This window comes from Chelonoidis abingdonii, chromosome 5 (genome assembly GCF_003597395.2).
Source record: "Chelonoidis abingdonii isolate Lonesome George chromosome 5, CheloAbing_2.0, whole genome shotgun sequence".
Taxonomy (NCBI): Eukaryota; Metazoa; Chordata; order Testudines; family Testudinidae; genus Chelonoidis; species Chelonoidis abingdonii.
Window position 1 is genome coordinate 3709842 of NC_133773.1, and position 26901 is coordinate 3736742.

General features: G+C 39.1%; 1 protein-coding gene across 8 annotated transcripts in view; it reads left to right on the top strand.

Moving 5' to 3' along the window:
• TEX15 (testis expressed 15, meiosis and synapsis associated) overlaps window positions 1-26901 on the top strand; it is a 78224-nt gene that overhangs the window by 42562 nt on the left and 8761 nt on the right. For 5 of the 8 annotated variants that reach the window (XM_075066032.1, XM_075066035.1, XM_075066034.1 and 2 more), the window contains 3 exons: window positions 2580-10510; window positions 15896-15960; window positions 21093-22270. In XM_075066032.1, coding sequence (XP_074922133.1) covers window positions 2580-10510; window positions 15896-15960; window positions 21093-22270 — 9174 coding nt within the window. Of the gene's footprint in view, window positions 1-2579; window positions 10511-11814; window positions 12006-15895; window positions 15961-21092; window positions 22271-26901 lie in introns of those variants that run through there. The other 3 variants (XR_012655898.1, XM_075066037.1, XR_012655899.1) reach the window with 3 other exon arrangements.

Consider the following 26901-nt stretch of genomic DNA (forward strand, 5'->3'; position numbering starts at 1 on the left):
GTGGGATACCTCCCGGAGGCCAATAACGTCGATTTCCATCCACACTAACACTATTCCGAAGTTGCAATATCGATTTTAGCGCTACTCCTCTCGTCGGGGAGGAGTTCAGAAATCGATTTAAAGAGCCCTTTATATCGATATAAAGGGCGTTGTGTGGACGGGTACAGCGTTAAATCGATTTAACTCTTTAAATCGATTTAAACGCGTAGTGTAGACCAGGCCTGAGCTGGAGAGATGCAGTAAGGCTTTTTTCAGTGGCATGTGCTGCGGTGGCTTTTTCCCCAATATCAGCGATATTGTATGAAGGGATATAAAATAGGAGAGGAAAGTGTGACTGTACAGAACTAGCTTCCATCCACTTGTAACCTGTGGTATCTCAAACTGAGTTACAGTCTGTTCAATGAGTCTCCCTCAAAAAATCTCCTGAAGGATGTTAAACAGCAGCTACTAAAGTTAGACATTTTTAAATCAGCCGGTGCAGATAACTTGCATCCAAGCTTTATAAAAGAGCTAACCAAGGAGTTTGCTGAACCATTAATGTTGTTTTTTTCCATAAGTTTGGGAACACTGGTGAAATTCCAGAGGACCAGAAGAAAGCTAATGTTATGCCAGTGCTTAAAATGGAACGACATAGGCAATCATAGACTTGTCAGTCTTACGTCAATTCTGGGCAAGATAATGGAGTGGCTGATATAGGACTCGATTAATCGAGAATTAAAGGAGGATAATAGGGATTTCACAGTCAACATGTTTATGGAAAACATGTTGTGTCAAAGTAATGTGATATCTTTTTTTGGGGTGGGGAAAGAGATGAGATTATAAGTTTGTTGATAAAGGTAATAGTGGTGATGTAATTATACTTGACTTCTATAAGGCATTTGACTTGGTACCACGTGACATTTTGATTAAAAAAGTAGAAAGATCAAATTAACCTGGCACACGTTAAATGGATTAAAACCTGGCTAAGTGATAGGTCACAAAATGTAATTGTAAATGGAGAATCATCATGAAATATGCGAGTTTCTTGTGGGGTCCCACACTGATTGGTTCTTGATCTTATGCTGTTTAACATTTTTATCAGTGACCTGGGAGAAAACATAATATCATCATCACTGATAAGTTTGCAGATGACCCAAAAATTGTGGGAGTGGTTAATAATGAAGAGGAAAGGTCACTGACATGGAGCGATATGGATCAGTTGGTAAACAGGGTGCAGGGCAAATGATATATACTATTTAATATGGCTAAAGGTCAGTGTATATATCTAGGAACAAATAATGTGGGCCATTCTTGCATGCTGGGGGGGGACTCTGTCCTGGGAAGCAGTGTACAAATATAAAATGGGGAATAACTGTTAAGGCAGTAGTACTGCTGAAAAGGATCTGGGGGTTATCATGGATCACAAATTGAATATGAGCCAACAATGTGATGCAGTTGCAAAAAAGGCTAATATTCTGGATGTATTAACAAGTATATATGATATGGGAGGTAATTGTCCTGCTCTGTTCAGCACTGGGGAGGCCTCAGCTAGAGTACTGTGTCCAATTTTGGGCACCCCGCTTTAAGAAAGAGGTGGACAAACTGGGGGAAGGCCAGAGGAGAACAACAAAAATGATAAAAGGTTTAGAAAACCTGATCTATGAGGAAAGGTTAAAAAACTGGGCATGTTTGTCTTGAGAAAAGAAGGCTGAGGAGGGGACCTGATAAGTTTTCAAATACATTAAGGACTGTTATAAAGAGGACTGTGATCAATTGTTCTCCACACCCACTGAAGGTAGGACATAAAGTCATGGGCTTAATCTGCAGCAAGGAAGATTTAGGTTAAATGTTAGGAAACTTCTAACTTTATGAGTAATTAAGTTATTGAGCAGGCTTGCAAGAGAGTTTGTTGAATCTCCCTCATTGGAGGTTTTAAAGAACAGGTTAGACAATCGCTTGTCAGGAATAATGTTAAGTGTAGTTGGTTCTGTCCCAGTACATGGGGCTGCACAGGAAGACTTCTCAAGGTCCCTTCCAGCCCTGCATTTTTGTGATTCTATGTTTATGGGGGGCGCCTCTCATGTGAGATTGGCAGAACAGAAGACAGCACTAAGGTGCTTGTTTTAAATGTGGATACACTGATAGCAGATAAGAGGGAAGTAAGGTGGGGATAGGCCATGAAGGGCCTGGAAGTGAAAACAGGGAATTTGTGTTTGATGTTATGGAAAAGAAGGTGCCAATGGAGGGATGTAAAAAAGGTGTTGACATGATGAAAATGAGGAACAAGGGAAATGATCTTTGCACAGCAGTGTTTTGGGTGGATAAAAGCAAAGCTTGTATCAAGGCCAAAGGAAAGATGTTGCAGTAAGAAAGATGTAAGATGACAAGGGCCTGGATGAGAAAAGGCATGTCTTTATGTAGTGTTAAAAAGCCACCCCCTTCACTGACAACCATTTTGAATTCTTCTGTGCTTTAGGCAGAACATGAAAAAAATTCAGATTTAAAAGTGTTTGAGCTTTTCTTAAGTTAGAAATGGGTCACAATTGTTCTTGCAGCCTTAGCTCTGGAGTATTGTCACTTTTCTCTTCTTGCTTTCACAGGAAGACGAGGCTCATGGAAAAACTGTACCGTAGCCAAAAGGATTGGTAAAGGTGCTCAGGCTACAATAATCTATGAGCATTTCAGGCAACCTGTAAGTTTACTTGCTTCCAGACCTGAGGAAAGCTCTTCTTGCAGTGAAGTAAATTCAGAGGAGAATACTTCTGGCCCAAAAGTTTCTTCCTCCTGTGAAAATACACAGAACAAGAATGGTTTGGTAACTGAAGCCCAGGATATCCAAGTGGAACATAACATACATGGAAGGTGGGATTTATCACCAATGCAAGGAAATGAGTCAAGTCTGCCACTTGAGGCTGCTGTAGATACCAATGGAAACATTAGTAGTGACCACATGGTGAATCTAAAATGCATTATTCCAGATGATAATTTTACCACAGTTAGTAGTAGTGGCTCAAGTACTGTAATTACATCAAGACTTATTATGGATCCAAGACTAAAGAGAAGAGAAGGAAACCCGGGAAAACAAAACACTGAGGTAGTTTTTCATGGGAATTCAACACCTGAGAATGGGCTGGACTATCTCAACTCAGAAATGAAAATATCAGCCACTTTAAATATACCTTCGCCTGAAGAACCCCTTCTGCTTAATGACCCAAAACATCGTCAGCTTAGACAGAGACATGTGGAGCAAGCATCACGGAAAGAAGCAGCTTTCATAAAAGAGTTTAGATCAACTCTAGATGCAGACAAAGAACACACTGTGGAAAACAAGCAAGTGGCTGGTAGCATAACAACACTTCCTAAAGGAATAGTGGAGCCTTTTGCATTGCAGGATGTTCACACACATCCTGCTTCAAAAACCGTTATTGAAGAAAAGCATATCACAGCAAAAGAGAACCATATCTGTGATAGAAAAGACTTGAAAATGCACCAGATTACAATGGGAGAACAACTGAGGAACTGTTCATCGTTTCCATTTGGAGACACAAAACCTGAGATAGACTTGCAGGAGAGTTTCTCCATGAAAGACAAAGCAGACCACTGCTACGTAGAAAAAAGTTCCAATCTTCATAAGAACAATATAAAGCATTTATCTGTTCATGATAGCAAAAAGAACTTAAGTTTCACTAAAAAGTCAAGGCATAATGATCCTCCTCCTGATCAAAAGTTCCAGTCTGTGTCAATGGGAAAGTCAGTTTCATCAGTACTGCCTGCTAACTTTGCCTGCAACACACACTCTGAAGCCATGCCTCACAGCATTGCAGATTCAAGCAGCTCTCTGTATTCCAGATCTCAGAAGGGTTCCAATCCTCATATGCCATCAGTAGTAGGGAATATTTTCTCTTCCTTTTCTGCAGATTGTCAAAACAAAAATTCAAAGAAAGTACCTGCAGAAGACCTAAAAAAAGAAGAAGAAAGGTCACACTCATCTCTCTCTCATGCGTGGAGGCAGGGCAAAATGTCAGTAGCACAGAACAAAAATAATGCAGATAAAATATCTGAGATTTCCCATCAAGTGTGTAATGGTCTTTACTCACTTAAGAAACATGATGAAGGGCAGGGTTCAGCACAACTGAACTGTTCTAAAAGGGATAAATATGCCTCAGTGAAAGGAGGGCAGAAATTTCAGGAATCACAATCTATTAATTTAACAGTTCTTGAGGATAATCAAAGACATACTCCTGAACAGTCTTTGCATGATGATAAAGGCATGAACATAGGCATCCAACATCCTGAAAGTATTAAATTTCATGAAGGCAAGACAAAATATACTGGGAAAATGCATAACCAGTTCGAAGAAAATAATTATACTTCTGAAATAGGAAACAGTTCAACAGATTCTTACTTAACATGGGCTGAAAATACTTCGGTCTCAAACAGAGACTATGAAGTTAATAGTGAGAGTTTTGATACACAGGATCATACTTTAGAGATTGGTGTCCATGGAAGAATGCATCTTTTTAAACATGCTATGAGAAAACAACATGCCAAAGTGGGAGAGGACAAGTGTGTCTGTCATCACGTTGCCTGTGAATCTGTTCCTAGTGATCAGATCGTTGGTGAAGAAAACTTTCGCCAAAGTAAGCTTCAAGACACTTTGCTTTCTGAAAAAGCCAATGTTGATGAAGGCCCTATAAAGGCCCATAAATTAATATATTCAGCAACTGAAATTACAAACCAAAATTGCATAGGTAAAAGAGAAGATCCTACAAAAGAAGTAAAAGGCAATTCTTCCATCAAAGAAACAATGGATGACCAGATATATTTGTCTCATGCTATCTGCAGAACAGACAAAGTATTGAGAGATTGCTTCAATAAAGAATACTTATGTTTCCTTGGAGAAAATGAGCCAGTATCATTAGACAAACATTTCTGCAGGGATAGCCAAGAGAGTGATTCTTCTGGAGCTGCATTTTTAGATGAAGAGCAGAGTTGGATCTGTAATCAGGAAATGGGGACTGATATAAATGTTCATGATTTCAACCAAATGCACACATGCCAACTTGAAAAAGAACTTAGCAACGTCCCAGGAATCTGGATGGAACTTTGTGACACTCCTCATATTCTGGATTTTAAAAGCTCAGCTTCTGGTTTAAACTTAATTTTTGAAGAAGGATGTGCATTAACAGAAGCATATTTGATGGAAACAGAAAATATTGCCACTTTTACAAAGGAAAAGGGAATTATTCCAGATAACAAAAGAGAATCAGAAGAACTGTCTGCAACAGCAGAGTTTTGCAGACCTGCAGCACTGCCAGAGGCTCATAAATGGGAAGAGCAGAATGCTGTTACGCTAATCACCACTATTTCCGTACCTTCTGGAAGTGTGGAACACGAAGAAAGAGGATGTTCCCAACCTGAGGAAACATATGTTTCTGAGAGAAACTCTTCTTGCCATGAAAATAGTGTGCAGGAAATATTTAAAGAGATGAAAGAGGAGAAATGTGAGGATATTTTTCTCCACGGCTTGGAATTTGAAAGTGAGATTGAAATTCCTCTGGAGCAGCATGAGGAGTCTCTCTCAGTACCACAAAATCCACATAGTCATGAGGTTGGATCTGATGAGGAGGTTGATTCACTGTATCAGTACTTGATAGATCGTATAGACTGGGAAAGTTTGTTTGGAAACAGTAGCCAGAAGATACTAGAGAAAAGTGAAGATCATTGTTCATTGGGGAAAAAATCTTGCACAAAGGAAGGTAAAACAGAATCTTTAAGTACAACTATGTGGCCTGACTTACAAATTACAATAACCAACATACTTAAATCAGGAGTCAGCCCCCCCAACGTTGGAATTGCAAGAGAGATGTGGAAATGTGCAATTGAATCTCCAGGATTAGAAGTCAATATGGAATTGTCAGGGGAGCAAAGAAGTGAAGAATATATGCAGAATTTGGATCTTACAAATAAAATGGAAACATGCCTACCTATCTGTGTTCATGAGGCGGATAGTCATATTCCTGAAAAAGAAAGCAAAACTTTCACTGCACCTGTTACTCTTTCTGATGTATTGAATAAAGGAAGTAGCTTTTACAGTACAAAACCAAAAGATAACAGTAATGAATCTAAGAGTAAAAAAGGTGTGCAATCAAAACTTAAGAGAAAACAACATCCACATAATAAATCTCTAACAAATAAAATGAGGCCTCAGAAAGGTTCAAGACGTTCACCTATATGTAGAAACTCAAAACTTTGTGGTAAAAAGAGAGAACACTATTCATCTGAAATGTTTTCTTTATTATTTGAGGGAAGAATGAAGACACTTGCACAGTCTGAAAAACACATAAAAAATGTTCTAAATACTCTTTGTAGTGAAGCATCCTTATGCAAAAGTAAGCGGCTATCCAAAAAAATAGATGATGCTATGTTTCACTTAAGGAAAGCTCAGAGGAGAGTTCTCAAATCTCTAAAAATTGTAACTAAAGTTGGAGAGAAAAGACAAAAGGGTCCCTTACCAAAATGTTATGAAATAATATGTAACGACTTATGGGAAAGCTGTGATCTTGAAGGTCATAGTTTCTTGACAACTGGGAAGTATTCTTCTGCTCACTTTTCTCAGAAAAGAAAGTATAACATAAAGGAAAATAAGCGAACTGTAGCATTTAAGAAAGCAAGTGACACCGTTACATGTATGCCAATAAAACAAAGGTTTAAAAATAAAGGGGATAAAATGAGAGAAATGGTTTCAGAGGAAGATATGGATGCAAGATCCACTACAGGTTGTGCACCTGTTGTGTTGAAAGATATAAATCAGATACATCACTGCAATTCTGACTTAACTGTGGCTTCTTCTGTAACTTGTAGTCAGTTTTCAGCTGCTACCTGCAAGGCATATTTGGCTTTTGAGGGTGACAATGTGAGAGATACGAGAAGAATAACGGAACTTCAGACAGTCTCTGAAAACTCTGTAGGTTTAGACGCCATTGGGCTAGAAAATCTGGAACTAACTAATAAGGAGCACAAGGTGTTCGTAAATGTTTCATCTAAAATTCATATTCAAGGAACTGCTGGCCGATGTGGCAGTGTAACAAGACAAGACTATATCCCTGAAGCAAATACATTTACCAACAAAAATATCTTAAAACCTTTGAGCTTGCCTGTCGAGAGGGATGATTCTGTAGGATTTTGTACAGACCAAAGAAAAGATGGAGCTTGTAAGACTAATGTAAACATGAATGCTGTCATACATACATCACTATTAAAAACAGCTGCAGATAGCTGTTTAAATGCAAACACCAACACGCAAGATGTTTCCACGCTCTCTGCTATTCATAAAAATCTGCATAGTATTCTTTCTACTGAAAAAGAGAGTATATTTTCTGCTGGCAGTGGGGATATTTCCACAAATCGGAGTGTTGGTATTGGAAACTTTTCGTCAGGCTCAATGAGGCAGATGCCTGCAGCAGGAGGAAAACATGAGACCAGTGTATCTCAAGTTCCATTAGACCACGAAATTATTAGTGCTAAAGCTGCATCTTTGAAAATGAGCTCAAACATTTCATCTGAGAGAGTTTTAGAGACTGGTTCTTTTGAAACACCAACAGTACCTCTCAGCGGCCAGCTGCAAGATAGAGGCTATGACAGAAAAGAAACCTCAAATTCAGGAATGTGTTGTCTGAGTAATTACAGTAAAGTAGCTGAAAAGGAGACACATGGTACCGAAACTGTCAAATTGGAACCACTGACAAAAATTTTATATAAGAGAGAAAATAATACAGAGATAGAGAACTATTTAAAGAATGTATCTTCTGTGTCCTTAGTATACAACACTCTGGCCCCGTTTTCAAATCAGTACATTTTGCAGCAAGTTGGACAGAATACATTTCCAACGATAAAGGAAATGGGGCTAGTGGAAAGCAAAGTGAAATCACCTGTAAATCTGTATCTGGTAAAAGATGTACCTGGGAGATCCTCTGCTAAGGTCGTTTTGGAACAAAAGAGTATAACACACAGAGAAGGTCACTGTAGCTGTAATAAGGAATACAGATGCATTCAGAGTTCTTCAAACAACAGCGGTGCTTTCACTGCACCTGGCTTAAGGAAGCCAGTTGATAAAAAAAATGTCAAAAGAAATGAAGATTGGAAAGAAAGCACTAACAAAGATCGCCAAATTAACTCAGAGTTGAAATCAGGAATCATGGCAAAACAAGGTATTCAAAGCATTACTGGGACATATGATGCCTCACCAAGCAAAACACATGAGAATCTTACAGCCCATGTGACTAAATTGAATACAGATAATCTCTCCGGTGATCATCCTAACAAATGTAAGGGAATCAATTGTAAAAACAAGCATAGAGCAGTGGGGACAGAACTGAAATCTCTTGCTTTCATAACTGAAATATCAAATATTTTACAAAAAGCAGATGAAACCTCATCTCTGAAAATATTACAGGAACAGATTAGAGTTTGTGATAACCTTCTTCCTTCATTTGTTAAAGCTTTTGAGGAAAAGCAAGGGTGTTCTTTTAAGCACATCTTGGTTTCCCGAGAGTTACTGGTTGAAAGAAAGCTATGGAATAACTGTAAATCCAAGTTAAAATCAGATGCTGTAGATTCACTGGTGGAACTTCAAATGGTAATGGAAGCAATTCAGTTCATTGAAAACAAAAAGTGCTTTTTAGAAAGAGAGCCAACTTTTCGAAGCTTGCTTTGGTATGATGGTTCACTGTACGGGGAACTGCTTGGCAGGCCATCAGGGTATCAACAACAATCCAATTTCTTTCCAGCTTTCCAAACAAGGCTGAAGTACAATGTTTTTCATGAGCTACAGAGCTACCATAAACAGTTATTAGAGCTCTTTGAAAAAACAAGGTGGGAAAACAAATCTTACTATGCATTCTTGAAATTCAGACGAGAGATTGATGAGTGTGAAGCTGTGATTCAACATAATTCTGATTGCTTAGATTTTTTCCTCTCTGTGCCTTTTACTTGTGGAGTTAACTTTGGAGATACTTTAGAAGATTTGGAAACTGTAAGGAAAAGTGCTGTGGAACTGATAAATATGTATAGGAACCTTCCATATGCTCACACCTGTGCAGAAAAAGAGGACCATGTGTGGGTTATAATGGAAATTATCTCTACAAAGATAAGCTTTATAAAGGCGTGTGAATCAATGAATATGAAAGCATCACTCTTTGGCCTTGAACATATATTTTTTGACGCTGCTAAAAGTCTTGTTTGGAAAGACAGACGTCTGTTGTTAAATAAAGCCTCTCCCAATAAGAAAGAACAACTTCTGTGCAAAATAAACCAAGATGCTCTCTCCAAGCTATATGAAGTTTATGAATATGTAGCTGAAGAGTTTAGAACTGAAAAATCTAACAATATTACTGAGAAGAAAAATGATACAGAAAAGTCAAAATATTGTGAAAACAAAGGCAAACATGGAGATGAAAACTCTGACTTCCTCACTGTTTTGCTTTCACATCCTGATATTTCCTGTGTTGGAGAAATATTAGATGAAGCTCAGTTTGCAGACCTCAAGAAGTTACATCTGCTAATGCTTAGATGTACAGAACGTTTAGAAAGTTTAAAAATGTATTTTCAGATTTTGCAGGAGGAGGATGTCAGTAAAATCTTGATCACCGAGGAAAATGTGTTAGACACAATGAAGAATGATGGCATTAATGGTGTAATTTTAAAGCCTGAAGCTGTTGAGCCTTACATTGAAGTACTAATGATGTATGAAACAGTTCACTTTCTTAAAAATTCAATAGCAAGAAAAACAGATGAACAGAGATTTCGAAGCTTGTTGTGGTTTGATTTATCGCTTCTTCCTGAATTGGCACATTGCCAAAAGAAAATGTCTTCCTTTTCATTTCTGAAAGATAATTCAATGGACAACCTTTGTAAAACTGTAGAGTCTGCCATCTCTGATCTGAAGAGTGAGCTGGACATTATTTGCAACTATGCAGAAACCATAAACTGCTCTTATGCACTTCACCTTCTCACCAGAGAACTTTCAGAACTTTCGGAAACAAGAAAATTAATACAAAATTCAAAGCCTTCGATCTTCACGTATGTTGAGTGTGTACCGTATACCATATCTGTAAACTATGGGAGTACTGTGACTGAATTAGACTACAACTACAACCAGTTTTCTTTGTTGCTTGAAAATTTAATGTTGGCTGCTAGGAAAGATTTAGGAAAAATGGCTCATATTATGAAAATCATGAAAACTATTGAGCATATGAAGTTTGCTTGTGCCAAAAAAGGTAAATCAGTCCTTTCTCTTCTGATATATCAGATGCTAAATAATTGGAGAAAGACCTGCCAGTTGAAAAGAAAGGGAGACATGAAAATGCATCTCACTGAAACTAAAAAAAGTGTCTGTGAAACTCAAGCTCCAGGGTATGTCATCAAAGCTAGCTCTCAGTCCCAGAAAAAAAGACCTAGTTTTGTGTCCTCACATGAAGATGCTCCTGAGTATACAGAAAGCTCTCCTCCTTCCAGCTGCAAAAAACCAAAGGTAAGATCATTCCTTAATACTTCAAATGCTTTATCTTTAAACAAGAATTGTAGTGCTAGTTACATACGGATACTGAGTTAAGGGTAGAAGTGTTCATCAGATTGTGCTTTGTGGAGATGAATGATTCCAAGTTTGAATTTAGAGCGAAAAAGTAAACTCTCTCATCTATATTATTCCCAAGGCTTAAATTGATCTTAAAGAACTATCAGTTCTGTCTTTGACCAATGAGGCAATGTCATTAGTTTTTAACAGTGTTTCAGGGCTAATACATCTCTAATGCTGTTTGTCTTTCACCCTCAAAATAAAATGTTTTTTTTACTAGATAAGGGAGAATCAATTTTAAAAAATCGGAATTTACCACTTGTAGAATGCTGTATCAGCATCAGCCTGCTAGGAGGCTAGCTGAGGACTCTCTCAAAGCACGGAGTCCAATATGATGATCCCCTGCCTTGGCAAAGGCAAGAGTTCGAAAACTAGAGCACAAACCAAAACAAACACCTAAGGTTTATTTCCAGCCTCAGATGCAAACAAATCCCACTCCTAGTGCATCTCACATGCCTGCTTTCCTAGTGTCACTGGAAGTGGGGATGATCAGCTAAGCTCCTTCATTGCCATTTATAGAATGCCCTCTTTTCTTTGGAAGATGAAATACATTGTGGTTTTGAGTCTTATCACTATAAGGCATGTTTTCAAATTCTTCAGTCATTCTTATACCATTTTTAAAAAATTGTCCTCTTCATTTTAATGGTATCCAACTATTGTTTTGTGTGTCTAAAGTACTTTTTAATATTTATATCAGTGTTCCTATTTCTCTTGCATTAAGACCTGTGGAAAATCTGAATGTGAACAATAAGTCATAAAAAATTGTATTTCTGTACCATCTTATGTCTGTAAACCTCTAGGTGCCTATTAATAGTATGCTTTAAATCAAATCTTTAAAAATACTTTGTGACCTGTAAACCTCAAAGGAAGTATGCAGCACCATTGTCATACTGTAGGTCAGTCTGTTGTGGCTGAGTTCTGCCCTCAACCTCTCATACTTGCTCTCTACCTTTGATAGAAAGTAGCTGTGTCTTGTGTTTGCTGTTCAGCTGCTACTTTATTCTTAATGAATGGGCTGTGTGTGTCTGTTGTAGAATTGGAAAGCAATCAGTTGTTGCTGGGAGCTGCAATTCTAAGCCCCATTCCTCATTTGGGCCCCCAGAAATTCTGCCTCGTGTAGTGGTACAAGCTGGTGGTTCATCTTCTAAAATGGTAATATGTATCTGTTATTTGTGCAGTAGAGATCTCACTTTATGTTTCAGCTCTTTTCCCTCTCTTCTGCTGGGGAGTCACTGAGCATCGAGGCCGGAGGGACCTCTCCGGTTCTGCATCTCTATAATCATCTTCCTCTGCCTTCTACCCCTCCCCACAACAGCAGAGAAACCCTGCAAGCATCAAGCCATGTCCAGGAGCTGCTGTATGTATAAGGCAAGCTTTTTAGGAGCTTCACAGGGTGAGCAATGCCCTGCTGTGGCCGACCAACTGACCCTTAACCTGCCAGGGCACAGGGATTTGAATTAGACTGGCAAGTCAGGGCCTGGTTGCAGCTTCCTGCAGGGGAACTCTGCTGTGGGAAAGTTCAAGCAGGCGCAATATGACTTTTCCTGGAAGGAGAACCCCAAACAGCCTGCTCTGGGGTAAGTGTTGTAAACCCCAGAGACTCCAGGTCCCCAAAAGACAAACCACTGCCCCTAAGGATTTGTAAATTTTTAATGAGCAAGTAATGTAAAAAATCCCATACTCCCCTTTTTTGAGGACATCATCGATTCTGAATGGGGACTTCTGGGTGAAACTAAACTGTTACATAAACACAAGGAAATTTCACAGGTGATGAGAATTAGGCAAGAAAGAAGACATATGACCAGTGCAGTAGTAGTTCCACAGGTGAAGGGCATTGTTGTCTTTTGAGAATGGGACTTCCTTCCAAAAGTTCCCACAGACCATAAGAGAGAAGATACTCTAAGCAGAAATTTGAAAGCTCAGCTTTGATCATTCAGATCAAAAAGATTCCTTGTAATTCGTAAGGAAAAACTACTAAGTGGCTTGTTTGTCTAGGGGTATGATTCTTACTGTGACTGTGAGAAGTCTAGGATTCAGATTCTGGCAAATCCTTGCAACACTGTGTAAATATTGATTCTTGGCAATCTTTTTGGGGAATTGATGCAATTTGTGAAAAGACTAATGGCCCCTAACAAGGAAGCTGTGTTTACATCCTTGATTAGTAGTCATTGCAAAGAGAAACCCATGACTTACAAATTTATAGGTGACTCTGTTTGGGGAAACATGAGGGAAAATAGTAGCTGAGAATGCAGGTCAAAGTCACCTCTCATTTCTCAAATCCAGCATAGCAAATCTCTTACCCCCTACCAACACCAAAGTCACTTAAGAAGAGACTCTGCCCCTCCAGAGGGAGTAAACTGGAGCAGAAGCTTGGAAAAAGACCTAGATAGAATTTTATCCTGAAACACAAAATCCTTAGCATGCACGTTATATATGGGAACTTCCACTTTCTGTAAAAGATCCTTCCATTCAGTCTGCGTTCTCAACTCAGTCTTAAATGGGTTGTAGTGGTTCTAGCAAGGCTCAGATTGCAAGTTTTAGAGAATTAAAGGATAAGAGAACAATTAATGAATTAGAAAACATGCCTTATAGTGATAGACTCAAAGAGTTCAATCTGTTTAGTTGAACAAAGAGGTTAAGGGACAACTTGATAACAGGTTATAAGTATCTACGTGGGGGACAAATACTTCATAATAGGCTCTTCAGTCTGGCAGAGAAAAGTAAAAAAGATCCAATGGCTGGAAGTTGATGCTACATAAATTCAGACTGGAAATAAGATGTACATTTTTCACAGGGAGGGTAATTAACCACTGGAACAATTTGCCAAGGGTTGTGGTGGATTCTCCAGCACTGACAATATTTAAATCATGAATGGGTGTTTTGCTTTAAAAAAATCTGCTCTAGGAATTATTTTGGGGAAGTTCCATGGCCTGGGTTATACGAGTAGTCAGACTAGATGATCACAATGATTTAGGGTGACCAGATTTCCCGATTTTATGGGACAGTCCTGATTTTTGGGTCTTTTTTTAATATAGGATCCTATTACCTCCCACCACATGTCTCAATTTTTCACACTTGCTGTCTGGTCACCCTACAATGATTCCTTATGGGCTTGGAATCTATGAATAAGGTGACTCTCAGTCCTGGGTATCTGAGAACCGTCATGATGATGTACCTTCTAAAAAGTTAAGCTCCAAACTATATCAAGTTATCTTGAAATACAGTGGTATGCAGATCAAGGCATGAAAGGGCTTGGAATAAATACATGGAAAATGAAATCCATTTGGTTTATTATCATGACTGTTCTGTCTCCACTATCCCATGATACAAACTGACACGTTTTCATTTTATACATGGCTAATATAATTACCTACCCTACACCAATTTTTACTAATCATTCAAGTAGGGTGATAAGTATAAAATACACAGAAGATATTCTCTACTTTAAGACGCTAACTATGTGAATAAGATGCATGTTTATTAGTGAGATACTGTAATTCACAGTATCTGTCTTATATTTTACAAATCTTAATTACACTTGAAGCAGAGGGTGTGTTTCTTCCTTCAAAAGCCCTTTCAGCTGCATGCTTTCCTCTCTAAAAGCAAAACCTGTATTTATGGATGACATTTCACATGAACAATCATGAACTAACTTTGGTCCAAAAGGACATAGGCAGATCCCTGCTACAGCTCCGCTACAGTCCTTCTTAGCCTGGCTGGTGGGGCATTTAACACACTGGACTACAGTTTAGGAAATACTATTTTAAAAAATTGATGACTTTAAAAAACACCACCATCACACAGTTGAAAGAACTAACTCAAACTTACTGCTTTTGAGGCTTTAGGTTTGTATCTGCCCAGTGATTTTTTGGATTTAAAAGAGGGAGAGATTCAGTGGGAAGGAGACACTTTATATTGATAGACTCAAGGAACTCTATTTATTTATCTTAGAAAAAGAAGATTAAGGGGTGACTTGATGACAGTCTGTACATGGGGAACAAATATTTAATAACAAGTTCTTCAGTCTAACAGAGAAGGATATAACATGATCCGGTGGCTGGAAGTTGAAGCTAAACAAAGTCAGACTAGAAATTAGGTGTACGTTTTGAACAGAGAGAGTAATTAACCAATGAAACAATTTACCAAGGGTTGTGTTGGATTCTCTACCACTGACAACTTTTAAGTATCCAAAGACCTGCTCTAGGAATTATTTTGGCCTGTGATATATAGGAGATTGGACTCTGTGATCACAATGATCCCTTCTGTCCTTGGAATCTGTGAATCTATAAGTTACACACATACTCATTCATGGACAACATCCCAATCAGAGCCAAGCGCAGAGCAGCAGACCCACGTACAATTTGCCAAATGCCAGAAATGCCTCCAACCCACTGGTTATTACCAAAGCTAAGAACATTTTCAGCCCAGCATTGGGAGTTGCCCATCCACAGGCTGCAAAAGGCATGGCTGTAGCCAGAACTTTACCACACTGGAAAAGATTTATAAAGATCCAAAGCCTCATTGCATCAGTGTTGTTGCAGCAGCAGTTATCAATAGCACAGTGTCTTCAGCATCTATGATTGCTTTTGCCATGCACCAGTATCATCCCTCAGAGGGATTCCACATGAAGTGTCTCCAAAAATTCCTTTCAAAGACATGAAACCACTTGCTAAACGCACTGCAGAATTGGGCATCTATTTCCAGATCACATGCAGATGTCCCATTTATGGGTAAGTAAGTACAAAGAACATGCTGAAACATAATTTAGAGCCTTGCATACACACTATGGAAGCAAACCTCACATCATGGGCAGCATGTATGAAGATGACACAACACTCATGTAAAAAAAAAAAAAGGAAAGGATCAATGTTCTCAAGCTTATCTCTTGTGTTCTGGACTTTTCCAAAATCTCAGCAGAATACATCCTTTTGGTTTACTTTGATAGCACGACTCAGCAGCATATCTGGGCCCAAACATGGGAATTGCCATATTGGATCAGACCAGTGGTCCATCAAGTTCAGTATCTGTCTCTGACAGTGACCAGCACTGGCTGCTTCAGAGAAAGATGTCTTTCCACCATAGCTCTTGTGAATCCCTCATTATTCAGTAACACCCAAAATGCCTGGATCTCTAGGGCAGTGTTTTACTGTGATTGTAATGAAAATTTAAGATGTTATTCAAAGAAAGATATGTATTTACATTTTGAAAATAGCTAACAGGAATACTATTCAAAATCATTAAAAGTATAAGAATTTCACATATAACGAGTTTATTTTCTCTTAGGTTGGTGTTCTGATGGCAGCAGCTTCAAAAAATGGAGATGAAAATGAAACATGCTGCCACATAAGGTATATTTAGGATATAAAATAGTAAAAACACTTGTGCAGAAAAGCTCAAGATCTGCTGAATAATGACAGGAAAAAGAGTGACACCTTTTTCCCCTTATTTTCATACAGTGCTATTCAACTTGTAGCCTTAGAGATGCATTGAATTCCTGGGGGACTCTTGTAGAGTTCACAGAGCACCCCTTGCTCAACCTATTCTCAGACCCAGTGGGTGGAGTTCCAATCACAGTAGCACTCTTTGCACTTCCTGGCACGTGAGGCTGGAGGAGGAAGCATTAAGCAATGTATCAGAGTTGATGGAACCCCATTCAGCCACCAGTAGAATAGTAATGGAGAAGAAAGAGGTTACTGTGTCAAATGATTTGATCAAGTTATCATGATGTGACATCCTGACATTGCTTAGTGATGTTTCTCTTGTCATTCTCCATCAGCGTAGAGAACACCGCATCACTGTGCAATGTTAGGATGTCTCAGAGAGAATATTGTATGACTTTACAGCTTCTTTCACTCTCAGCTCTTCAAGATTGTTTATATGTGAAGGTCTGTGGTGTATGGTTGTATGACAAAAGAAAGTTCCCAAAACAACATTGCAGGCTTCATTTTTCTCTAGTGTCATTTAAAGTGCCTTCTCAAAGTATTCTGCTAACTCATTTGATGCAGAATGATAAGCAGTTTACCTGCTGTGTGATGCAAAAGTTCTTTTGAGGAAAATCTGAAATCCTTCAGTAACTGAAGACCACTGTCTGAAGCAATCTCTTCAGGTAAACCATGTGAGCATATATAGTCCACAGTGCCTCAAGAATCGTGGCAACAGAAGTGATTGCCATATGTACTACTTTATTCCAGATGACCACAGCATTAACTACAACTAAGTTAATTTGGTATTCTTCTCTGCAGTATCAATGTCTTCTTTGCCAAATAACCCATTTCCAAGGATGACAAGAAGCAGTTTGTGGCATGTTTAGGTGACTACTGCATAAAGCACATTGATTAGTTTTTTGTTCATTGTCTTCAGTTCTATAGAGGTTTTTATCCCACACTCATCACCATAGTAGCTCGATGCTTTCCAGTCATGCTTTGAGCCAGGTGACTAACATGTCATAGTTTGCAAGCATATGTACTTCTGTGGGCAAGTTAATGATAAAATCCTAAGGGAGGTGACTTTTGATTAATAAAAATGTACAGAATCATAATTGCAATAGTATCACCCTCTGCAGGTCTTTGGATATTTAAAAGTTTCTCATCTTCATTTGTGTGAAGCAGTATCTCTTAGCGAGAATGTTGCACGGTAAGAGTGCATGGAATCACATCAAGTATATATATAATGTGGTGTTAAAAAATAAAAACAACAAAAACAAATATTGATTTTACTACTGCAAACTGCAACTCAGCTGGAGTTTGTAAATTGCTTCATGGATGGGAACGTGGTGGTGATGGCCAGTGCAGAGGCTAAGTACAGAGAAGTATGTGCTTTGAATGGGATTGAAGAGGAACAAATGCTTAGAAGAATGGCTCTTAAAGCACTTATTGAAGATGAACTGTGGGCTGTGGACCTAGTTTTTAGCAGTCCTGTCCACAGAAATGAATCACAGCACCTGTCCTTAAGCCACAAAAGCCATGGTGCTATCAACAGTAGAAGAAAGGGCTGGTGTCAACAGTAATATGAGGATTCTCTGTTTGCAACTGCTCCATTTTTATGGAAAAGCATTTCGTCCTACAGCATGTGGGCGTTTACAGGATCCGTAGCTGATACCTAGAGTGACCAGGTGTCCCAATATTAGGGGCTTTGTCTTATATATACAACTTATACCCTCCCCCCTCAAAAAAAAGTGTCCCGATATTTCACACTTGCTATGTGATCACCCTGCTGATGCCAAACCTGAAAAATAATACTGCGTAACCCATACTACTTCCCTAAGTAGTGCGTTGCTGATCGCAGTGTCTTCAACACCAGCAAGTAATTGGAGCACACGGCTGCCATTTTATCACAAAGCCTCATATACAAGTGCTTGAGTGAAAGGCAGGTTTCCAGCACATACATGACAACAGTGTGGCATATTCATAATCTACGACTACAAGTGGCGGTTGGTTAACAATTCATTCCAAAACCTATGGCAAATTCCTCATACATCTTATGGGAATATATGAGTTTTCTGTGGTACTGTGATCAGTGTTTACGTGCAGTGAAACTATGCCTGTGTGCCAGATGAAAAGCAAATTAATGCACATCTTGCATGGTCTTCCCCAAGCCAGCACCTACTGACAATGTGACTGGTTGGTACCTTATGCCAGCAGAGGCTGTCCTGCTTAGCAGTCATAGAGGATATGGCTGAAGCACAAGCTCTCGACAAATAAAAAAAATGTTAACACCTGAGATTTGCACTCCAGAATCAGTCCTTCAACTAATCAATTTCTCGTGTGCAGAGACCAGATGTTCACTGCCCTGCAAATGTTTGGCCAGCAGCCTCCCTTGTATGGAGATGTGCAAGTGCTACCCAAACACTGTCAGTGCAACAGTGTGTGTAGCAGTGGTGCCCTAGGCGGAGACAACACTAATGATGATTTTGATTAATAAATGTTTTCAGTCCTACATGTCAAGTCTAAGTCCTCTTGGATTACCAAAGATCTGTGGGGGTTTTTATGTAAGCAATGCATTCCTGTGTTAAATATAATTAAAAATAATTGATTTTTACATATTTTCTTGAATATATATCTACATAGTTTTTCTAGGTTTGTCATGTTTTGGTACCATTGTAGTTGTGGGAGAAAGGTCTTTTGAATAACACTCAACTTGACCTAATGACATTATATAATCAAATTTTCCACCAGAGGACCTGGAGCTGGAACAGTGGAGGCAGTGAGTGCCCTCTGCCATGCTGCAGAGAGTAACACAATTGAAATTATTATTCTGTAAATTTTTCCAATCAAATGACACCTCCCTTATCTTTCTATCACTAACTTGCCCACTGAATGATATTTTACTACATTATGCTCCCAGACTGCACATACAGTTCATTCTTTCTCTCATCCTCTCCCATAGGGGGAGAATTGTGTGTGCAGTGCAGTTTAGTGTTTTGTTCTAGCTTCAGGGATTTTTTGAAAATGGTCACGCTACTCTGTGTTTGTGTTAAGTAAGCCTGGTGAGAGAAGAGTGCTTTCTGTCCCTTTTGCCAGGGGCTGTGCTTCTCTTATTTTGTATGACATCTAAGCAGATATACTGTTTCAAACAGAACCAACCAAAAGAAACAGAGTTCTACCTACTGTTCCTTCCAGATTAAGATCTTTGTTATGAGCTATACTCAATGGTCGTTTTCTTAATTTTGGATTTCGGATTTGAATTACAGAACAGTCCTAGAAGGAGTTCTAAGTGGTTACTGAAATGGCAGAGATTATAGACAGCTTTAAGAGTAGCCAGAAAATCAGATACACTTTCTTCTTTTTGCATCTTAAGTGACATGTATCTCTTAGCTAGTAAGTCTGTTTGGAGTGCATAGTGTTTTTAAGCATTTCATGTCCTCTTAGTTCATGTCACCCAGCTTTTGAGGGAAACATAAGTGTGTAAATATCTCTTTCCAGCTAGAGTTGGAACTTGTGATTGACTTCAGCAGCATTGGCCTAAAAATACAAATGCAGCCTTTGTACTTAAACTCAGATCCTCAACTTTGCTATCAAAATGAAAAGTGTGCATTTTCCAGACATGACCATTTTTACCCTCTTTGTACTTTATTTCTCTTCCTCTCTTTTCAGATACAGAACTCTTCTGTAACTGTAGCTTCACTGACTCACCTTAGTGTTTCAAGAATTCCATCAAAGGTTTCCCACCAGTGATTTTCCTGTTTTGACTCCTGATTTTCCAATAAGCCACAAACAGCCTTTTAATTAACTACAATTCAATTTGAGCAGAATAACAAGAAAAATAAAGTAACATATGAGATGAGTTAGCAAGCTCTTTCTTACATGCTACATCCACTTCATTCTTGGAGTCAGCCTTTAACTCTAGGTCCAGTTGCTGCCAACTGACAAGCCTTTTGAACTGTTGCAAATTGCTACTGTTTTTAAAGCTCCAGATACCACAGTTTGTTTCAGTTAAATCACTAACCAGCTGCTTACATTCGAAGAAGAAAGAAAATTCATTGCATCTGGGATGGGGAGGGAGCAGGGTGGGAAGAAGAGAGTTATTGGTATAGTGTTGGAGAAGGAATGAAGACTAACAGCACTTTTTTAGGATAGAGGAGAGAGTAGAAATTACACTTTGAAACTTAAATCCTGTAGATATCAAGTCAGATTTGTAGTTGTGGTAAATTTAGAAATGGGACATATGCTATTGTTTTTCAGCGTTCCAATGGTAGATCAATACTTAGAGTGGAATTATCAATTCTTACCTTGCAAGAAAATATTTTTGTTGCTACTAAAAGACACTAATAGTGCTACCAGCTGCCTGGTTTCAGATCAAAGCATTTTTTTACCTTCCTAGTCTGGAATCTGAGGTCACTCTTCCATTTGCGTACATATCATAGGAGCAGATGTTGAAGTATGTCGATTGGTGCACCACTCACTCTTCTTGAGTTCAGAGATCAGAGCACCAGTTAAAGGCACTTAACTTAACTTAAAGCTATTTCAGGAAAAGAGGAGGTAGAATCTTCCTCATTTTCTTCAGCAGACAATTGTTAGGGGACAGAGAAAAGCAAGGAGCAGAGTTGCTTCATGGTTTCCTCAGGCATAAGATGTGTGATTTGGTTTGTGAATCCAAACTGTATAGTTTTGCTCAGTTTTGCTCAGGTAGAATACTTCCACACTGGCCTGAACAGACTAAACATTGAGGAAATTCTAGAATAATGTCCAATTGAAAAAAATAGTGTAATGTTGAATAACATATGCCTGAACTATAAAATACAATAAAGTGGTGTGGAATAATATTCTACAGTATTACATCCTGTAATTATAAAATAGCATGGACTAGTCAGTTGTTAATCCATATATATTTAAAGTACTAAAGCAGATGTTTTATGCATTTGCCTTGTAAACAATTTTTTACTACCAGTATTTGATAGTGATGTATATGTATTCTTTATTACCAATGGGATAAAAAGGAAGTGTGGATGTATAAATATGTAATTTTGTTTTGCTCTTTTCAGAGAGAATGCAAGAGTTACTCCTCAAAATGAAAAAGATCTAGCGTTGAGTATCTCACCGGATAATCTAGGAAACAAGAGGCCTCTAGAAAAAGCTGTGCAAGACCAATTACCGCGCTCACCTTTGCATTCAGAAGACTTGGAAGCTGTTTATTGCTCTCCACATGTTAAATATACACCAGATGCTTCAAAAAGCTCATTTGTTAATTTAAAAGGCTTAACCAGCCAGCTGAGATCAGCAAACCTAAAGCACATGTTCAGAAGAAACAGTAATTTTTACAAAAATGCAAGAAAACATCATGAAGGTTTTCCCCCCTGTGACAAGAAACATGAAAATGCCAATTTGTCTTTAGAAAAAGAGCCACTACTTCAAAAGTCTCTTGAGAGTAATTTATTTTCAACACACAAATCTGTTAGGTCAACAACAGAACAACGTGATAGTTCTTCTGCTGTGTCTGCTACACTAAATCTACAGCATGTGCAAGAAGCAGACGCCACAGGAAATATATCAAGATCCAGTTTACTGGCTGAATATAGTAAAACTAATAATTTAGCCACAAAACCTGACAGAAAAGACAAGAACCATGAAAAGAACTCAGAGTCTCCCCGCAGCGTGCCTGTCAGTACTTCAGATCTTCCTGTGATTATGACGAATAAAAATACACAGTCACCATCGGTGTGCTCTCTTTTGGAACCAGATTCCGATGAAAAAGCAAAAAGCCCTGCTGAACATTCTGCTGTCTTTCGAAATGAACTTCCACTATCAACACCTCCAGTGCAACGTTCTTTAGTGCAGGCTCATGAGACAGTCTATCCTTTTTATTCTTGTCATCAAAGTGATAGCAATGGCAGCTCCTTAACCCAGACTTACCAGGGGATAACTTACCAAGTACAACAGTTTGCTCATTCTGGCACATCTGCAGTTGCAAGTAATGTGTATAATGCACACGCTAATATGTTTTATTCCCAGTCATTTAGTTATGCTGCTCTTGGGGAGCTACAAAGGCCTAACTATGCTCAGATATACCCAGTACATGGATATTTTCATTCTCAGATGCCCCTTTCTTACAACTCTCAGGTGTCATCTTTACCACAATATGCGGCAAATCAGTCTTGGTCACAAGGTCCTTTCCCATATCCTTCCAATACAGGATCATCCTCAGGAGCTGTTTGGACCAGCAGTAAGTGCATGGCTACTAAATTCAGTATTTTTTTCATATTGTTATAGTAGTGACATTGGGTGTTCAAATCGAGACATTGCTTTGCTGCCTCAACCTCGGATAGAACAAATACCATTAAATTTTTGGCCTTGATCCAATGATTTTTCAGATGATACACTATGCCACATGCAGAGGTGCAAACTAGACTCTCTCTTAGAATCAGTGAGTCACCTCTGAATTTGGCTCAGTATCTTTCATATAGGGCAGTGCATCTGTTTTACCCATGGTTTCAGTCTCCATAAATCCATCCTCATTTAGTGTTTCACTGTATTATGACATAGTGCTAACACTTTCCTTTTGGGATTGTGAGTCTCTCTCAGCCAGTATGTACAACAGGGGTGGGCAAACTACGGCCCAGGGGTCACATCTGGCCCTTTAGATGTTTTAATACGGCCCTCGAGCTCCCGCTGGGGAGCAGGGTCTGGGACTTGCCCCACTCCACATGTGCCATTGTTCCCAGAAGCAGAGGCATGTCCCTGCTCTGGCTACTATGCGTAGGGGCAGCCAGGGGGCTCCGCATGTTGCTCCCACCCCAAGTGCTGCTCCTGCAGCTCCCATTGGCTGGGAACAGCGGCCAATGGGAGCTGCAGGGGCAGCGCCTGTGGGCGGGGCAGCATGCAGAGCTTCTTGGCCGTGCCTGCACGTAGGAGCCAGAGAAGGGACATGCTACTACTTCCAGGAGCTGTTTGAGGTAAGTGCTGCCTGGAGCTTGCACCCCTGACCCTTTCCCATGCCCCAACCCCCAGCCCTGATCCTGTTTCCACCCTCTGAACCCCTCAGCCGCAGCACAGAGCACCCACCTGCACCCCAAACCTCTCATCTCCAGCCCTACCCCAGAGCCCCACCCCCAGCTGGAGCCCACACTCCTCCCACACCCCAACCCCCAATTTCATGAGCATTCATGGCCCACCATACAATTTCCATACCCAGATCTGGCCCTCGGGCCAAAAAGTTTGCCCACCCCGATGTAGAGCAATTGTTGAATAATGCAATAAACACTTCCTTACCTAAAGGCTGGGAGCATGAACTCCGCAAGGCCCCCCTCCAATGAGTGTCTTACTGTAAAAATTGATAAAGCATTAAGCATTTTTCAGCCATTAGATATCTGGACTAGCTGAACATTCCTAGCCTTATAATTTTCCTAGCTGTCAGTGTCTAATGATCTAGTTGTGCATTCCATTTTAGTTATTAGACTTACATTTCAATTAGGGCTGTCAGTGAATTGCAGTTAATTCGTGCAATTAACTAAAAAAAAATTAATTATGATTAATCGCCCTTTTATTGATTAATCATGATTAATCGCTGCACTGTTAAATAATAGAATACCAATTAAAAATTATTAAATATTTTGGATGTTTTTCTACATTTTCATATCTATTGTATTCTGTGTTGTAATTGAAATCCACGTGTATATTATTTTTAATTACAAATATTTGGACTGTAAAAATGATAAAAGAAATAGTATTTTTCAGTTCACCTCATACAAGTATTGTAGTGCAATCTCTGTCGTGAAAGTGAAATTTACAGTAGTTTTTTGTTACATAATTGCACTCAAAAACAAAACAATGTAAAAAGCTTAAGAGTCTACAAGTCCACTCAGTCCTACTTCTTGTTCAGCCAATTGCTGAGACAAACAAGTTTATTTACATTTATAGGAGGTAATGCTGCCCTCTTCTTATTTACAATGTCACCAGAAAGTGAGAACAGGCATTTGCATGGCACTTTTGTAGCCAGCATTGCAATGTATTTACATGTTAGATATGCTAAACATTCATATGCCTGATCCTACTACAACCACCATTCCAGAGGACATGCTTCCATGCTCATGATACTCGTTTAAAAAAAAAAAATGCGTTAATTAAATTTGTGACTGAGCTTTGGGGAGAATTGTATGTCCCCTGCTCTGTTTTACCTGAATTCTGCCAAATATTTCATGTTATAGCAGTCTCAGGTGATAAACTAGCACATGTTGTTCATTTTATAAACACTCTCACTGCAGATTTGACAAAACTCAAGGTACTGATGTGAGATTTATAAAGATAGCTACAGCACTCGACCCAAGGTAAGAATCTGAAGTGCGTTCCAAAATCTGAGAGGGGCAAGGTGTGAAGCATGCTTTCAGAAGTCTTAAAAGAGCAACACTCAGATGCGGAAACTACAGAACCCGAACCACCAAAAAAGAAAATCAACCTTCTGCTGGTGGCATTTGACTCAGATAATTAAAATGAAATACATCACTCCGCTCTACTTTGGATCATTATCATGCAGAACCTGTCATCAGCATGGACACATGTCTCCTGGAATGGTGGTTGAAGAATAAAGGGACATGAATCTTTAGCGCATCTGGCATGTAAATATCTTGTGATGCCACCTACAACAGTGCCATGAGAACACCTGTTCTCACTTTGAGGTGAAATTGTAAACAAGAAGTGGGCAGCATTATCTTCTGCAAATGTAAACAAACTTGTTTGTCTGAGTGATTGGCTGCACAAGAAGTAGGACTGAGTGGACTTGCAGGTTCTAAAATTTTACATGGTTTTGTTTTTGAATGCGGGTTTTTTGTAAATAATTCTACATTTGTAAGTTCAACTTTCATGATAAAGAGATTGCACTACAGTAGTTGTATTAGGTGAACTGAAAAATACTATTTCTTTTTTACAGTGCAAATACTTGTAATAAATAATAAATATAAACTGAGCCCTGTGCACCTTGTATTCTTTGTTGTAATTGAAATCAATATATATGAAAATGTAGAAAACATCCAAAATATTGAAATAAATGGTATTCTATTATTAACAGTGAGATTAATTTTTTTGATCATGTGATTAATTTTTTTAATTGCTTGACAGCGCTAATTTTAATGTTACATTGGAAAACAAATACACTCTGTTTAGTATTTGTTTAGTTATATTCTTTCAGTTTTATAAACTTATACAAAAGTTTACAAAATGTATAAAAAAATTAAATTTAAAAAGTGTACAGAAAAATCTTAACTTTAAATGAACAAAAAAGTACTGTATTTTTTTACATTTTATTTTATTTTAACGATAAAGGCATGGAGTGAAATTCACCCTTGTGCGCTACTTAAATTCTTCTCACCCCTTATTTTGAGGACTTAAATGATGCATAGGCCTTGTGCTGGCCTTCTTTAGAGGGGTGAATGTCACCCCCCTGGTTCCCTGAGGGTGCTGCTGTTCATTCTGAAACCTGTCTCAGTCAGTTATAGAATTACGTCACTGTACAACCAAAGTGGTTGCGTAACCAAGCTCTTAACTAGGCTAATTGACCTAGGATCAGAGCTGGTGTAGAATGAAATTAGAGGGGCTGCAGTACTGACTCGCTCTAGAACTGGTTTCCCTTCTCCTCCTTGTCCCTGTACTTACCCCTCCATCCCTTTCCACACTTGGTCTGCCATCCTCAGACTCATCACAGTGAAGAGTGTGGAGATAGGTTGATAGGAGATCTTTAGCCCCTAGTGATTGCATAACTAGTCCTCAGGATTTGGCCCTTGGTCACATAAGTGAGAATTTGGCCCAGTATGCACAAATGATGCCAAGCACCTATTTTTACCGTATTGTACAAAATACCTTTCCTGTGAGTCTATGGCTCAGGGTTGAAGAGTGGAGATTATATTATTACACTTACATCTTGAGAAGGAAGATGCTAGCAAATCTCCTGATTATCACCATTTAGCTGCAAACGGATACTACTACAAGAGATGATCCTTATATGTCTTCCACTGTGGGGGCTCATGCACTTCATCCACCTGAGATCAGAAGATTTTTGCTAATAGTGTCAGTTGGTCCACATCTGTGGACTTCCTCTCCATATGCTCTGAACCAAGAATGTAAAGGGCGGTGCTGACAGACCACCTTTCCAGTTCCTTTCTACTTCCACATGGTGTGAGATGGAACCTCTTCAGTGTCTGCAAAGCTTTTCAGTGTTTCTCTGTAAATATTTTTCTTATTATTAGTAGATTGTGATAGTGTTTAACTTGGTATTCAGTTAGTGAGTTAGACTTTGGTTTACCCTACACTTCCTGTACAGGGTGACAATTATGCCAAAGCTTCTGGGCTTTAAGACCTGCATCTCCAACTCCCAGATCTTCTCAGTCAATGACGACCACCAAAAGTGCTTCTGTTATCTTGAACAGGCTCACGTAGCTTCCAAGTGCAATATTCGCCATGCCTTTCCCAACCAGATCCACCAGGCATGAAAAGACAGACTCAGAAAGCATTTTATGCAGTGTGCAATGAGGCTGCTGTGACCCAGGCCAGGTAGATCCCCTTGTGCAGTGGCCCAAAGCACTCAGGAGCATGCCTCTTAGCTCTGCAACATCAGACACAAGAGCAGAACCTAAGACTCCACTTCTCAGGCACTTAATGAGGGCAGGAAACACTTCAAAATACTTAGAGAGATCACCCTCTAAATCCACCTCTAAGAGGAGAGCTTCTTCCCCAGCACATTCAAAGGCAGAGGAGACATCTTGTTCTGGTCATGGAGGCTCAAGAGCTCATAAGGATCTTGTTGCTGATTCACAAGCTCCAAAAAGAAAAGGTGCCCCGATAGCATCAGAGATGGGACTACTACCA